The sequence below is a fragment of the Typopeltis vanoorti genome, chromosome 5 (genome assembly GCF_054136105.1).
Source record: "Typopeltis vanoorti isolate ZY-2024b chromosome 5, IOZ_Tvanoo_1.0, whole genome shotgun sequence".
Lineage (NCBI taxonomy): Eukaryota > Metazoa > Arthropoda > Arachnida > Uropygi > Thelyphonidae > Typopeltis > Typopeltis vanoorti.
In genome coordinates, this window is record NC_143553.1 from 163363414 (window position 1) to 163381686 (window position 18273).

An 18273-nucleotide genomic window follows, 5' to 3' on the forward strand; every position below is an offset into this window, starting at 1 on the left:
TCTGTATAATATTTCATTTACCTCATATAATTATGGTGTTTTGAAAAGCTTTTCTCTGGGCACCTTGTCATATGCCTTTTCCAGGTCTACTATACTTAAGTACAGATCCTTGTCGTATTCCTCTGATTTCACAACTATTTGTCATAAAATGAAAATCTGATCTTGACAATTTCTGTTTGGTTTGAATCCAGCTTATTCTTCTCCAATTCATTATGAAGAATTTATGGAGACAAAAACATGGAGTAATTACTTTATTTATAATAATGAAAATAATACTTGACATTTCGACCTCTGTATCAAGGTCATCATCAGGAAAAGATACATATGCACAGGACACATGCTACATGACACTACACAGAAGCAAGATAAATTTAAATGCTCTGTTAATTGTTTATCCTAGCCTGACTGCTGGTGAAAAAAAAATAAATCGTAATAATAAATTAAAAATTATTCATAAATATAAATTAATTAACAAAGCATGTGTTATGGAAAAACAAAGAAAATCTAATAGCAAAACAACAACAAAGCAACTGAGCAATCCAGACTCCATGCCCAGAAGAGCAACCAACCACCAATGGACTATGGCAAAGTTATCAACACATCCAGCTACAACCTAAATGAAGGAGAACTCGTTTCTACTAAAAGACTTAAACTATTGCACCAAGATCAGTAAACAAACTAGACTTCATATACCACATTGAAACAGGTCTAAAATCTTTCCCTACCAACATAGTGGATAAAATACTGATGGAAACATCCAATACTAAATTCTAATAAACAGCTAAGTTGCAATTTAACCAAAGCAGAAAAATTAGCCCTTAAATCTCTAAGAAATATCCAAGACATTGTTATTACCAAGGTAGATAAAAGGCAATGTTACCATTGTTCTTGATTGGACAGCATACCTTGAAAAAATGAACCAGTTAGTATCAACCACAGCACGTTATACCAATTGGTTAGCTACAGTCCTACAAATCACATCAAAAAGGAAACAATAGAATTTATCAAGTTGGTGATCATGTAGCCAGAGGAAACAATTAAAAAGTTCTTACCACATTATGGAGTGGTCCCAGAATTTATAGCCTGCCTAAAATACACAAAGCAAACACACCGATACAACCAATAGTTGAAGCAATCAACAGCCCCAGTTATCATTAGCCAAGAAATTAGAGCTACACTCAAGGAGTTGGTAGGTCCTACATTAAAAATACACAACACTTCATCAACAAAATTAAAAACATCACACTCAACAACGAAGATTTATTAGTCAGTTTTGACATAACTGCCTTTTCACTAATGTCCCAATCAGTGATACTATTCTTCTCATACAGAACATATTTCTGTCTGATATTATTGTCCCCTGCATACTTTGAAACCTTAAATACATTCCTAAGCCATCTGAACAAACAACACAAACATATCCAATTTACTATTGAGATTGAATACCACAACTCTCTTCCTTTCTAGACACACTTATCACATGTCTTCTCTCAGTTTGCCTTTCATTCATGGTCTACTTCCCACCTACACATGCAGGCCAATACATACATAAAAATTCATACTACCATCCAACAAAAAAAAACACCCTCAAACATAGAGCTATAATTTTTACCTGCAAAAAGAAGGTATGCTCATGGGCATACCTTCTTCCACCCCCCATAACTAACTTTTACGTGGAAGACTTCGAGCAACAAGCTCTAAATTCATCAAGCCTAAATTCCTAAATCTTGCTCAGATATGGTGGTGATATTTTTGCCATTTGACCCCATGGCCATGAAACATTAAATACATTCCTAAGCCATCTGAACAAATAACACAAACATATCCAATTTACTATTGAGATTGAATATCACAACTCTCTTCCTTTCTAGACACACTTATCACGTCTTCTCTCAGGCTGCCTTTCATTCATGGTCTACTTCCAACCTACACATACAGGCCACTACATACATAAAAATTCATACCACCATCCAACAGAAAAACATCCTCAAACATAGAGTCCTAACAGTTTGCTCCAGTGTGCAGGTGCCGAACAAAGAATATGAAATTATTTGGCAAACGTTTATAAAAAAATAGCTACAACAAAAAACACTTCACAAGATCCTCCACACTAATACCAATAAAAGCAAAAAAGATTACAAAAATTCCATATCCATACCATACATTATGGGAATATCAGAAAAAATTAATAGAACACTACATAAATACAACATTAAGGCAACCTTCAAACCTCCTGCAGAATTAAAAAGTATACTCAGCTCATTGAAAAATCACCTTTCCTTCCTTGTCTGCCCAGAGGTTTACAAAATTCAGTGCACCTGCAACCTACCCTACATAGAGGAAACAGAGCACACCATCCCAATAAGAAAGATGAACATAAATGCCACATTAAATTCCTCCACTACGATAAAACAGGCATATTAGATCATGCACTTCAAACATGTTACAGAATCAACATCCAGAACATGATGACAGAACCCAAACACAAGAAAATCTTAATATAAGAGGACTGCAGAAATGTGTTTAATGTAGTTCTGCTATAAAACTTTATTTTTATTTATTTAGTTGTTTTTTTTTTATCATCTGTATATTATTATACTTATATGTATAAAAAATTTATTTTATTTTGTTAATTTATATTTGTTTAATTTTTTATTTATTTATTATTATTATTTTTTTTTTCACCAGAGGTCAGGCTAGGGTAAGTGATTAACAAAGCATTTAGATATTATTATTATTATTACGTGACATCTCCAAGGAGTCCAGACTCATCAATGCAGGTACCTATTCTTCAAATCTCTGTTTCCACCACTCAATCCACCAGCTATAGCGAACTGCATCTACACCAATGCCATCTACTGCCCACCACCAGTATTTTCACAGACAATCACAAAAATCCATGCCCATTGCAGGATTCGAACCCATACCTTTTGGCTAGAGTGCAGATACGATAACCACTCAGCAAAATATCTATGCAACAACTGGTCAACTGCTTGGAAGGCATCTATGCTAGCCACTATACCACCATTGCACAACTTTGTGTAGCGTCATGTAGCTTGTGCCCTGTGCATATGTTGTTTGTTTTCCTGATGACGATGACCTTGATACAGAGGTCAAAACAAGTGTTATTTTCATAATTATAAGTAAAGTAATTAATCCAATAAGTGTGTTTTTGTCTCCATAAATTCTTCACAATGAATGCTGACCACCATGTAACATTAAAAGAAAGAATTATTCTTCTCCAACCATGTATCATTAAAGGAAAGAATTGCTCTTTAAGTTTCTCTTCCACAATCTTTCTCAACCTCTTTTAAAGTATGCTAGCATAAATCTTACCTGGAACACTTACCAGGGAAATTCCTCTGTAATTCTTACATTTAGCTTTATTCCCTTATTTATAGATGAGAACTATTACAGCTCTACTCCAATCATCTGGAATTTGACCTTCGCACCAGGACCTCTGAATTATGCAGTTTAGCCACTGCAAAACTTTTATACCTCCATATTTAAGCATGTAAAGTTTTTGATTGATATGTACTCCTCTTTTCATTCCTCTTGAAAAATGTTCTAGTATGGTTCTGTCACTGCTTGTTTTGTTTAATAGTCTACCTCCATATTTAAGCATGTAAAGTTTTTGATTGATATGTACTCCTCTTTTCATTCCTCTTGAAAAATGTTCTAGTACGGTTCTGTCACTGCTTGTTTTGTTTAATAGTCTTTCAAAGTAATTACTCCAGACATCTAGTATGGTGCCTCCTTAGCACAATTGGAAGAACAGCAGAACATTGTGCCCTTCAATTGCAAAAGACGAGTTCGATTCTCGTCATGACAAGGGAAATCCTTATGTGGGCTTTTTTAATTGAAGCCGAGTTAGTGAATCTCGTACAGAAGTAGCAGGGTTTTTCATCCCCTGTAGAGACAAATCACCCTTCAGAACACATGCAATTTACAAACAAAAAATACTGTTGTTGGTGATAATGGGCGGAGATGGCGTTTATGGTAGTTAGTGTCATAGTGGGAGAATTAAGTTGCAGTAGAGAGGGTGAGATGTATTTAGCAAAGTAGAATAGAGTGCCCTCCCATGATATGTCCTTTGACTAGATGGAAGTTTCACATAATAATAATATCTTTATCTGCAGTTTTCATGTCACTTTTATCATCTTTACAGTATCCATTTCTAAGCTTTTTCAATAGCTGCCAGAACATTTTGCCATCTTTCTGATATTTGCCTTCTATGTTCTTACTGAAGTCTTCCCATGCATTTTGTTTAGTTACTTTCACACATACCTTAGCTCTCTTACATTTTTCTCTGTATTCTTTTAGGGTATCTGCCGACTTATTTACTGGGAACTTTTGGTATGCTTTCTTCTTTTTCAGAACTGCTTCTTTTACTTCTTGTGTCCACCATAGGGTTCTTATTTTTCTATCCTTACAGACAACTTCACCATATACCTCCCTAGCTGAATCAATCAATGTCTTCTTCAGAGTTTGCAACTGAGCCTCCAAGGTTTGTTTCATGTTTTCAAACTTCTTCAGATTTTTTATCAATAATGTTTGTATTGTCAGGTCTACAGTTTACCTGTTAAAAGCTCTCAACTTTAATTCTTTCTAAAACTTTCTTACATACTGTTCTTTTCAATATAACATCCATTTTTATCCTCTAAGCACTAAGTAATGGTCACTTCCAATTTCAAATCCTCTGTACACTCTTGTATTTTGAACTAGCATGAAGATTCATGCTGGTCTTGTTGGCCGACTGGTTAGCATATCTGCTCTCCAGCCAAAAGACTGCGGGTTCGAATCCCACCACAGGCATGGATGTTTGTGATTGTCTATGAAAATATTAGTGTACTAGTGGTGGTGGGCAGTAGATGGTGCTTGTGTTGATGGGGGTAGTTGGTTTGCTGTAGTTGGCGAATCGAGTGGTGGAGTCAGAGAGTTGTAGAGTAGGTGCCCTCCCTTGATAAGTCTTTGGACTCCTTGGAGGTGTCATGTAATAATAATAATAATATTCTTTTTCATTTTCTTTATGTGGCCCATTGTAATGACCTGAAAAATTCTTCCACATCTTCCTTAGAAGAATCTTCTCTAGAACCATAGGTACAAATAAGTTTCATTTTCCATTTCTCCATTTTGAAGTGTGCCCATATCACTGTACTTGAAATTACCTTCCAATCTAGAAATTTATCATCATATTACTCCTTCTTTTCTTTGATTATTATTGCCTGAATATAACATCCTATACTTATTATTTAGTAAGAGCTCATTTGTTTTTGTCTTCTTTGTCTCAGTAATGCCAGTTGTATCCACTTTGCTAATTTTCCAATTCTTCTGCAAGTTTGATTTTCTTTCCATTAATACTCCTTATATTGATGGTTCCTATCTTCATTTCTTCTGATGTTGGGTTGATTCTTATTCTTCTTCTAGATGTTGAGCTGGAGCTTGTTCCAGTAGCTGACTTGTTGCTATTTGCCCTGGTTCCCTGAAGAAAACAGCAAGGGGCCTTGTTTAACAGGCAATGCCCCAGACAGCATGAAATCTCATCGTATTGTACCATCATATACATTTGTGGTTTAAGCAATAGAGAGTACAGTTTGGTCAGCTAAGTCCAAAATTGTCTGTCCATCCTCATTCATCCATTACTTAGTAAATACATGACTGGATGCACCATGTGAAGATGTGGATTGGGGACATTAGGTCAGAAGCCACAGTCAGTCAGTTCTCTGCATTCCTGAAAGGTGATGTGGAGGTTTCCTCTACATCACATTACTTAGCACTCAGTAATGTTCACTTCCAATTTCAAATCCTCTGTACACTCTTGTATTTTAAACCAGCATGAAGATTCATGATGGTCTGGTTGGCCGAGTAGTTAGCGTATCAATTATTTGGCTTTAACCCATTAGCAACCCCATGTTAGTATTATTAGTACTAATTTTAGTTAAATAAATGTTTTTATGTCTTTCACAACCATGTTATATTCTACATTCACAGTTTAGTTATAAGCATGCTTAGAACTTCTACTTCTGTATATATCACTTTCAGCATATTTCATAAAATACTATGAGAATGGTCCTATTATGAAAATTTCTCTTGAAAAATGACTGTATTTTGCACAGTTTTCTCAGAACAGATTCATCATAAAGACTGGAAGGTTTTGGAACATTCACCCCCCTCCCTCCCTTATAGATCTCTTCTCTGCTATTTCTGTTTGTTTCATTTCTGAATGAGGGCTCAAAGGACAGTATGAGGGTGGTCTGAAAAGTTCTCGACCTATCATTGAAAAATCAAATTTATATAATTTCAAAATTATTTTTATTTTTCAATATAATCTCCCTTAAGACTAATGCATTTATTCCAGCGATGCTCCAGTGCCATTATCCTATTCCTGTAGTGGTTCTCAGTAAGATCTGCTAAATACCACTCTATAGCTGCAGTCACCTCTTGATTCGAAGAAAAACACAGACCAGTGAGAAAGAGTTTTAGTTTTGGGAAGAGATAGAAGTCAGACGGAGCCAAATCTGGGGAATACGGTGGATGTTCCAACAATTCATAGTGCAGATTCCCTTAATTTTCCCATTGCCAAAACACCTTTGTGGGCAAGTATATTGTCCTGATTTTTTTCTTCTGCAAACCAGGTCTTTTCTCATGAATTTTTTCATCTAGTCTGGTTAAAAGATAGTAATAATATTCCCCGGTTATTGTTCTGCCCTTTTCAAGATAATTAATAAACAAAATGCCTTTAGCATCCCCAAACACTGATGCCATGACCTTTCCTGCTGATGGAACTGACTTTGTCTTCTTTGGCGCTGAACAACCGGCTTCTGTCCACTGTTTTGACTGCTGTTTGAATTCTGGTGCGTAATGGTGAATTCAAGTCTCATTCATAGTAATTAATTGACACACAAAATCAGTTTTATTCTTGTTAAAATGCTCCAAGCATTGTTCAGAGATTTTCATGTGAGTGCGTTTTTAATCTGCTGTGAGCAAGCATTGCACCCATCTTGTGCAAAGCTTTTTCATTTGCAATTCTTCATGCAAAATATATCTGACACTTTCTTTTGAAATACCTATAGTCTCAGCAATTTCATACACGTTGACTCGCCGGTCATTCAATACCATATCGTGCACTTGATGAATGATTTCTGGTGTTGTTACACTTTTTGGACGTCCTTCACTTAGATCATCTTCAAGGCTGGTACAACCATGTTTAAACTCGGCAGCCCATTTCTTAATTGTCGAAAATGAAGGAGAAGAGTGCCCATAAACTTTTATGAACTTCGAATGAATTTCTTTTGGCATTAAACCTTCTTTTACAAAGAATTTTACAACTGCACGATACTCAATTTTATCCATTTCAAGGTATAAAAACAACACTTTTGCTTCAGACAGCTATATAAAACAAACTACTTGATAGAATGACTTGTAATTTCACGTGGATGCTTATGACAGATGTACCAACTAAGGGGAAAAAAAATCTTGCCAGTAGTGTTGCCATCTATGGTCGAGGTCAAGAACTTTTCAGACCACTCTCATATTTTCAGTTAGATCATGAAATTTGGTAGGCAGTGCACAATTGTAATTTCACGTGGATGCTTATGACAGATGTACCAACTAAGGGGAAAAAAAATCTTGCCAGTAGTGTTGCCATCTATGGTCGAGGTCAAGAACTTTTCAGACCACTCTCATATTTTCAGTTAGATCATGAAATTTGGTAGGCAGTGCACAATTGTAATTTCACATGGATGCTTATGACAGATGTACCAACTAAGGGGAAAAAAAATCTTGCCAGTAGTGTTGCCATCTATGGTCGAGGTCAAGAACTTTTCAGACCACTCTCATATTTTCAGTTAGATCATGAAATTTGGTAGGCAGTGCACAATTGGTTTAACAGTTGACCCAAGAATTCTTTATAATCATTCACTTCTGGTAAATCAGTTATTGGGATGCATATAGCAATGATCTAAGTGACATTATGTCCTTAGATTCACTACATTTCTGTCATTACTCTTCAGCTGGTTTCTATTGAAGCATCATTATATGCATAAATACTTACTAATTTTTGTTGTTTACAATCTGTATCTTGAAGTATCATTTATTCTAGTATAATATTTTATTTTTTTAAATTATTTTCAGCCCCTACTCCCAGACCTCATCCACCAATGTTTGCACAGGAAAATTCCATGCCTTTTTACAAAAACCTCACTGTTTTACTTCCTGTTGTAATTTCTGCCATTGTTCTCATCATTGTTATTATTACCGTCATTGTATGTCTAAGGAGACAAACAGATCTAAGTAGCAGAGGTAGTACCATTGGTAAGTTAAAGAGTCACACATACATATATATATATTTAAATAATATATTTTAAAATAATAATCACATAGTTACTCATTGTATTTATGAATCAATTTCTCTTCTCACACATTTCTGAATGCAAACAGTATCATGTTCTTTTCTAATATCTTTATTTTTAATGGGGTTCTGCCATTAATTCAATCTGTTCACTCCTGTGACCTTTCTCATTACAAGGGAAGTGAACAGACACCATCAATGGCAAAATCACATCAAAAGAAAACATTAGAAAGAAACTTGACATTGTTAGTAAATTAAAAACTTAATTCTGTATGTTAGTCAAGTAAATATTAGTTTAATATCCAACGTTTCACTGACTGATATCTGTCAGCATTTTCAAAGGAATACACTGGTAAGCAATAGAAAGTAACAAAAACTAGGAAACTAACCGACAATTCTAAAAATTATATAAAGTTATCACTGTGCATGATACAATAATATAATACGTGTGTCGCAAGCGTAACATTTTATTTGTTGAGATATTTAATGTAATTTTCATGAAAGTTCATTTCTTTTTGGTTAAATGATCTGATTAGAGTTTTCCATATGTCTGGTAGGATTAGGCCTTAATTCTTATTTAAGTTACCTGTTGAATGGGCAACTGTAGCAGCTTCTTTAAATGTTCTGGAATGGTAGTTCACTTCTATGTATGGCATATGACTCTTATCCCATTCAATATTATGGTTGGTAGAGGCAAAGTGAAGAAAGGCCTGATATATCCTGTCTATATATCTTGCTTACCAGTGTATTCTTTTGAAAATGCTAACAGATATCAGTCAGTGAAACGTTGGATATTAAACTAATATTTACTTGACTAACATACAGAATTAAGTCTTTAATTTATTAATACTGGTAGCCAAAGAAAAAGGTCATAATAATTGACATTGTTAGCTTTCAAGAATATGATCAGAGATAAGGCGATATGGTCGCTTAAACAGAATGAGATAGGAAAGCTTAGCAAATCACAGGATGGCAAGATAAAGAGTAAGGATCAAGATCTAGGTGGATTGATACAGTTAAGTTGCAGGGAAGTGAACAGATACCACAATGGCAAAATCACATTAAAAGAAAACATTAGAAAGAAACTTGACATTGCTAGCTTTCAAGCATGTGATCCGAGATAAATGATATGGTCTCTTAAACAGAATGAGAGAGGAAAGGTTAGCAAAACACAGGATGGCAAGATAAAGATCTAGGATCACGATCTAGGTGGATTGATGCAGTTAGAAATGTCCTTGAATACCAAAATGTAAGATCTGTTAGTATTACGTTCTGACAAATAACATATTATCCTGAAGAAGAAAAAAAATTGCTGATAGGAAGCTAGTAAACTTTGCACAAAGGAAACAAATTATTATTATTATCATCCCTAGATTCCCATGGAGTCAAACACTCATTGCAGGAGGACCCTTGTCATATACACACAGCTCATCATATCATGCCTTAAATACATTCAAATTCTGCTTCTTACTCCCTTCCTCATACTATCCTTCTACAGCTTCCAGGGATAATCTCTTGTTCTCCTCACCCCCATCTCCCACCAGTTTATGAAAAACCTCTTCAATGTTAATCCTGTAACAACTCCTTACCAATTAATATGTCTCTATGATACCACCCCTCTTCATCCTATCCATTAGACACTACAGTTTGTGTCTTCTCAACCTTTCTTCGTACTCAACATTCCAGACATCAGAAACTAGCTTAGTCAACACTTCTGGATCCTTTCCAATATCTCTTCATCCTTTTGAAAACCAGGTGACCAAATCTGTACACAGTAGTCTATATGTCAAGGCCTTATACAATGGAACCAGAATCTCCTTACTTCTATAAGTCAGTGTCCTCCATGCCATTGCCAGAATTCATTGTGCTTTTCTCATGATTTTGGCAGTATGTCCTCTAAATTTCAGATCCTTATTCACCATCACCCCAAGATCTCTTATTTCCTCCAAGTCCAACAATATCTTCCCAGCTTTGCATCATCTGGAAACAAGTGAATATCTCCATTCAAATCTTTTATAATATACTGTTTACACCATATAGTTGTGTGGTGTTTTGAACAACTTTTCTTTGTACCATGCCATATGTCTTTTCCAAAAATCTACAAAACTTAAATATAGATAGTTGTTATATTCACATAATTCCATGATTTTTTAACTACTTGTTTTAGAGTGAAAATCTGATCATGACAACCTCTGTTTGGTTTGAACTCAGAGTTTGTCCTATATCCAAGTTTTTTCCCCCAACTTTTATTAGCCTCTTTTCAAATATGATCACATAAATCTTACCTAGAAACTCTGATATGGAAATTGCTTTGTGATTCTCACAATCGGTTTTTATGTCCATTTATGGATACTTTTTTAGAACTCTACTCTAGTCGCCATAATTCAATCCTCTGATAATACTTCTGAATTAGACAGTGCAGCAACTATAGAACTTTCATACCTCTGAATATTTGAGCATTTCAGGTTTTTGAATGGCTTTTCTATCAAGTATTGATATGTACTCCTGACTGCATTCTCTTGGGAATATTTTCCCTCTTGAATATTTTCTTTGACTGTAATGTGACTTCTTGTTTCATTTAACAATATTTCAAAATATTTACTCCACATATCTAAAATATTTATGTCACCTTTCTCATCTCTGATTCTTTTTACAGGTACTTTTTTCTTTCATTACCCTGTAGAATGTGTTTTGCCACATTCCAGATATCTGTATTTTTATAGTCTTCAATATTAACTATAGAATAGACTTTTTCTGTAGTCTTCCCATAACTTTTGTTTAATTAATTTAATACAGTAGTCCCCCCACCTTATCTGCAGGGGATACGTTTCAAGACCCTCCACAGATACCTGAAAATATATAGGGTTCGGTGGATAATACCGAACCCTATATACTATGTTGTTTTCAATACATACATACTTATAATAAAGTGTAATTTATAAATTAGGCACAGTACAATACATACATCAGGGGAATTACCCTCTGTAATCTCAGTTCCAGTTATGCAACTTATAAAACTTAAAGCAATATCTTGTAACTATTCAATTAGTTTATGATATTCACTTCAGCATAAATCTTAATATCAATTTCAAATAATGGCATGATTAAACAACAAAATAAACTCATTAGGACAAAAGACGTTAGGAATACATTCAATAATCAAATTGATTTCTTAGCCCAAACTACTCCTTAGGAAATTAGCTTTACTCAGTTCTATGCCTTTATACAAAATTTACTCAATTAAATGTACTAGTTACCCATAAGTTATAACTATCTTATTCTATCAATCTTAGCAGTCCATTAGGAATTTCTCTTACATCACAAGTTTAACAGTATACATTAAAATGACTCACATGAACTCCTTTCTATTTACTTCTGGTGCACTCTTCTTCTCTGCTTGTCTCGGCGTTCTGAGGTTCCTTTTTCATCCCAGTGTTTGGATTTCTTCCTTCAGGGTCACAGAGTAACGATGAAACCGTCGAGTCAGCTAGTGGAATGTGTGGAGGGTTTTCCCGGCATCTGGAACGAATGGGTGAAGGATCATGGCTGTCAGGGCATGCGCAGATGCAATTGAGCAGCAAGGCATCTAGTCCGACTTGGCTCGATTTTCTCCTAAGTTAATCGCCTCTGGTTATCCTCATTACTGCTTGAACGGCTCATGGCAGATCGATCTCTACTTTCCTCCCTCGGACTTCTCCTCGTCTGGCTAAATGCTCCCTCTCGAACCTTTCTCTTGATGTCGAAAAAGAAGTCCCGATTCCTCAAGATCTCTTTATGTTTTCCTCTCTCCTCGAACCTTGGGTTAAGTTTTGGAATCCCCTTACTTCCCCGTGCAAATCTTGCATACAGTTATTAGAACCCCCAGCAGACATCATTATGTGACTCTTGGTTCTCAAACTTTCGCGGACCTCTTATGTTTCCCCTTTTATGTCTTTAATCCGATTTTTGGTGGCCTGCGGAACTTACGTTTGATTCTCGCTGCCCCCCTTTCTGTACTGACCTTGAAAGTCACCTGAGATTAAACTCTAACAGATAAGCTTAGGCGTTGATGGTTATTCATGACTTATTTTTCACGGTATTAACAACACCACAAACACTTTTATCAACAAGGATGTTTTATTAACGCTAATATTTCGCTGATTTTCAACTCAGCATCATCAGAGCACAACACACAAGTAACTTTGCCGTCGCGCCCAAACAAATTCCTAAACTCTAAATTATGATGAAAGTAGAACGGGGTATCCACGATCTTCCGCCAGCAATGGCCAGTAACGTGCGACTAGACATAGCAAGTATTATAAACAAAGCTAAGCCTCCAAAAAGCAATATGCCACGTAAGCAAATAACTGCCCTAAAAAAGTTATATAATAATAAAAATATTATTATTACAAAAGCCGATAAAGGAAATGCAACAGTTATCATGAATAAAGAAGAGTATAACAAAAAAATGCAAGATCTTATATGTGACAGTTCCACGTATCAAATTATACATCGAGACCATACGATGTCGCAAAAGAAAAAAGTCCGAAAATTACTGAAAAAAGTGACATCATGGCCCAAAGAAATCATCAGGAAAATAAAACCAATTCATGTTAAAACACCCTGTATTTATGGATTACCAAAAATCCACAAAACTAATATTCCCCTATGCCCCATAGTTGATAGCATAGATAGTCCCACATATAAACTGGCCCGGCATTTAGCTAAGTTGCTTGCCCCTCTTACTGGCAACTCCTCTACTTTTGTAAAAAATTCAATCCATTTCAAAACACTGATTAAAAATCTAATCCTAAAAAATTCAGACATAATGGTTAGTTTCGATGTCACCTCCCTATTTACCAATGTACCACTTATAGACACTCTTGATTTAATCAAGTCTAAATTTCCCCCAGATATTTTTGAATTATTTCAATTTACCATGAATGCAGGTTACTTTACATGGGGGGGGGGAATTCTACAAACAGATTAATGGTACTGCTATGGGTTCCCCCCTCTCTCCCCCGTTAGCAAATTTTTACATGGAAACTTTGAAAACAAAGTACTTACCACAGCTACATACAAGCCACAAGTGTGGTTGCGCTATGTAGATGATGTGTTTGCCATCTGGCCCCATGGACAAGACACTTTGGATGCTTTTGTCACCTACCTAAACAGCCAACACCCCAAAATTCACTTCACAGTAGAAAAAGAATCAAATAACTGTTTACCATTTCTTGACACATTAGTCACCCGCCTTTCAGATGGATCACTATCTTTTTCTATTTACAGGAAGCCTGCACACACAGGAAGATACCTACATAAACAATCACATCATCATCCAGTCCAACAGTACGGCATTTTAAAAACACTTACACACAGAGCCAGAGCCATTTGTTCTAACGATACAGCTCTGACCACTGAACTCCAGTACCTGCGCCATACGTTCTTAGCCAACGGCTAGAATCCCTACAAAATAGATAAAATACTACATAGGCCCATTACTTTGCCCTCCCCTAATACACAAGAATACAACATGACCATTTCTATTCCTGATCCGCAACTCTGATCCGCTCGCCAAAGGATAAACTTCACCCTTTAGCACACCCAGGAGTGTATGAAGTTCCATGTGACTGTGACTTGGCCTATTATGGGCAAACAGGAAGATCAGTGAACATCCGCCTGGAAGAACATGAAAGATACATTCGCTACTATTACTATGGCAAGTTGGGACTGGCAGACCACGCTTTGGACACTCCTTCACACAGGATTAGATGGAGGAAAACGAATGTGCTATTTAGGAGTCGTTATAGATCTGAAAGATTATTTTTTGAGTCAGCAATGGCTTTGAAGAATTCTCCCAACCTTAACAAATATGGTTGCATTAATTTGCCAAAAATTTGGGAGATGGTTATCCTAAGAAAAACTCCTGGATAACTGCTGCTTTTTTTTTTTTTTTTTTTCTCATTAGAGGGCGGCAAAAATAGGACTTTAGATCTTTTGTCTTTTGCAATTATATTGTTTCACTCACTCACTGTCGCGTTTACTTGTGTGTTGTGCTCTAATGATGCTTAGTTGAAAATCAGCGAAATATTAGCGTTAATAAAACATCCTTGTTGATAAAAGTGTTTGTGGTGTTGTTAATACCGTGAAAAATAAGTCATGAGATTAAACTCATAAACAAAATTCAAACAACATTCCGTTTAAATTGGCTTCACCAATTTTACATCCTTTGTTTAAGCAAGGAGCAAGCTAATTCCCTTTGCACTTTTCATATTCAATACACAATAGTTTACAAAAACGAATAGAAATATTTGTACAAGGTTTCAAGATGTGACCGTTCTGTAAAAAGTCGATGCATTAAACAGAAGAAAATTTATGTGGCATCGAGTTTTTACAATAACCCACTGTACTAAAAGTTATGTGAATGGAATCTTAGCAACCTCGGCACATGATTTTTTTTATTATTTATTTATTTTATAAAGTCGAGAACTTTCACCTTTTCACTTAAAAAGGAAGCACTGTACTGCTTCTCTTTGACATATCCTTGACATATATTTGACAATTGCCAGCATCACCAGTCTTGTGCTTTGGGGTCATTATTAAGTAAAATAAGGGTTACTTATTTTACTTAGTTACTCAGAATAGCACGCAATTTAAAACTTATGAATTGTTTATTTCTGGAATTTTTCATTTAATATTTTTGGACGGCTTCTAAGTGACTAACAGGTGGGTAGCGTATATGGTACAGTGTAGATATGCTGGACAAAGGGGTGATTCATGTCTTGGACAGGACAGTGTGAGATATCATCACGTTACTCAGAACAACACTCAATTTAAAACTTATGAATTGTTTATTACTAAGAGAAAGAGTCATATGGCTTCATTTTGGTGATATAAAATTACATAGGCAAAGTGGATACTAGATCCAACATGATTTCAAAGCCGAATGTTTGTGGAAACTATGAAAGTTTCATAAGTCGAACTGAGAGCTTATGAGATTGCAATCCTGCACTAAGCGCAGTGTAAGCTAAGGCAACTTGGGGATGCTGAGGATTGTATTCTCATAAGCTCTCAGGTCAACTTATGAAACTTTCGTAGTTTCTACAAACATTCTTCCTTGAAATAATGTTGGATCTAGGTCTCCACTTTGCCTGTGTAATTATGTATTGTTCTTCTTCTTCCTTTACGTATTAACCTAGTGGCCTGTTATGGTTATGTATTAGGCTTTGTGGCCTATTATGATTCAAAACCAGAAATCCCACTGAATAGGTCAGTCAATCCTATTCCAGGAGTGTCCTATGTCTATAGATGCATGTGTTCACAGGCTAGTTTTCCTGTTCTGGGGGACGAAAAACTTGAGTTTCCTGGTGAAAAAAAAAAAAACCTACCTCCATATCCTCCATATGAGATTGGCTAACTCACCTTTCGTTGAAAAAGATTCCCATCACTGACAGGAATTGAACCCAGACCTTTCCTACCAAAGAGCTTTCTATACTGACTAAGTTACAGAGACTCTTATATAATATTTATTTCTGGAATTTTCCATTTAATATTTTCAATTATATATTTGGTTTAATCCTTTATCCAAGTGTAAGCAAATGAAGTTTGTGCCTGAAGTATTTTTTTTTTCAGGACTGGGGTAACTTGTGGTAAAGGTGGTATAAGTTCTGATCACTTGCCTTAGTTATCCCATAATGCAAAGCACATCTCCTTGTGGACATGTATAATGCTATGCATTAAGGGAAGGGTCACTACCCAGACTGGTTTCAACCTTTATTGAGGTCTCATCAGTGGGAGCCAGACCCAGAGGTGGTGATACTAAGGTGGAAGTGATGCAGAGGTCATATCACCATATACCAGGTAATTAGCTTACGGAATTAACAACGCATATAAAGCATATTAATTAAAGGCATCTTTAATGAATAACTTCTATATTTCGGCAATGTCGTGTTGCCATCTTCAGGAACATAAAGATATACGTGTGTAGAGGCTTAAGTGCTGTGAGGACATCATGTTGGAGGCTTAATGGATTTTTTACAACACTCAAAAATAATTAAATTTTCACTATATTATTTCAGGAAATTACAATGTACTAGGATATACATTAAAATAAATTTTAATATATTTCTATATTTCAGCAACGTCACGCTGCCATTTTCAAGAACTTAGGTACAAGATACGTGCACGCAGGCACAGCACAAACAATAAATGAGTAAGAAGAATGAAGCTATTATTTCTCCTAAAGTCCTGATGGTGCCCTCTAGCAGGCGATGTTGGTATTCTTGGTTGATTGGGCTGGAGGTCTTCTGATGAAGGTTTCCCAAATTTGAGGAAGTCTCATGCAGCCAAATTTGTTGAAGTTTGGTTCGTTTCTTAGGGCTGAAGCTGATTCTATGAAAAGCCTTTCATATCTGTATTTGCTACGGTGTATTATCCTGGCTTTTTTCCACCGTATTCTATGGCAGGTATCCAGAGCATGGTCAGCAAGACCAGAGTGGCTGTATTGGTGACACCGGATGTAGTCCTTGTGTTCTGAAATTCTGATATTTGCTGTCCTGCCTGTTTGGCCGAAGTAGGACAGCTTACAGCTGCAAGGGACCTGGTACACCCCAGGTAGGTCTAGGGGGGGAGGTTGGTCTTTTGTTGAGCAGATAAGGGATGCCAATTTCTTATATGGTTTGTAACAAGAAGTTAAGTTATGTTTTTTTAGGATTTTTGTGATTTTTTCTCCGATGCACTCCTCTCCTTCTTAACACACTTAAACAACCAGCACCCCAGAATCAAATTCACCCTGGAAGAGGAAAAAAACAACTGCATTCCGTTCTTAGACACACTGGTCACCCGCCAACCTGATGGAACCTTGGTTTTCTCAGTATACAGAAAATCCACCCATACAGGCAGATACATTCACCAACAATCTCCCCCCCCTCACAACAATATGGAGTCATTAAGACACTACACAACAGGGCTAAACTTATCTGCTCGAATGACAATGCCCTAACCACAGAATGAAACCACATCCTCAACACGTTCTCAGCCAATGGCTACCCTCCCAAAAAAATCCAAAAAATATTAAAACCAGTAAACCACAACCCTCCCCCTCACAACAAGGATTACTCTAAATCCATCACCATACCTTACATCCGAGGCACCTCAGAAAAAATCACAAAAATCCTAAAAAATCATAACTTAACTTCTTGTTACAAACCATATAAGAAATTGGCATCCCTTATCCGCTCAACAAAAGACCAACCTCCCCCTCCTAGACCTACCTGGGGTGTACCAGGTCCCTTGCAGCTGTAAGCTGTCCTACTTCGGCCAAACAGGCAGGACAGCAAATATCAGAATTTCAGAACACAAGGACTACATCCGGTGTCACCAATACAGCCACTCTGGTCTTGCTGACCATGCTCTGGATACCTGCCATAGAATACGGTGGAAAAAAGCCAGGATAATACACCATAGCAAATACAGATATGAAAGGCTTTTCATAGAATCAGCTTCAGCCCTAAGAAACAAACCAAACCTCAACAAATTTGGCTGCATGAGACTTCCTCAAATTTGGGAAACCTTCATCAGAAGACCTCCAGCCCAATCGCTCAAGAATACCAACATCACCCGCTAGAGGGCACCATCAGGACTTTAGGAGAAATAATAGCTTCATTCTTCTTACTCATTTATTGTTTGTGCAGTGCCTGCGTGCACGTATCTTGTACCTAAGTTCTTGAAAATGGCAGTGTGACGTTGCCGAAATATAGAAATATATTAAAATTTATTTTAATGTATATCCTAGTATGTTGTAATTTCCTGAAATAATATAGTGAAAATGTATAACCAACGTCTAAGCCTTTCCATGAGAAAAAAGAATTAAAATAGAATTTAATACTTCCTATATTTCGTCCTAGTCACTAGGACATCTACGGGGATTACAAAAACAATTAATG

General features: G+C 36.2%; 1 protein-coding gene across 1 annotated transcript in view; it reads left to right on the top strand.

The window, feature by feature from the left end:
* LOC150107016 (cell adhesion molecule Dscam1-like) overlaps positions 1–18273 on the top strand; it is a 754963-nt gene that overhangs the window by 542985 nt on the left and 193705 nt on the right. Inside the window, exon 24 of the mRNA XM_090393540.1 lies at positions 8134–8313. Coding sequence (XP_090249666.1) covers positions 8134–8313 — 180 coding nt within the window. The remainder of the gene's footprint in view (positions 1–8133; positions 8314–18273) is intronic.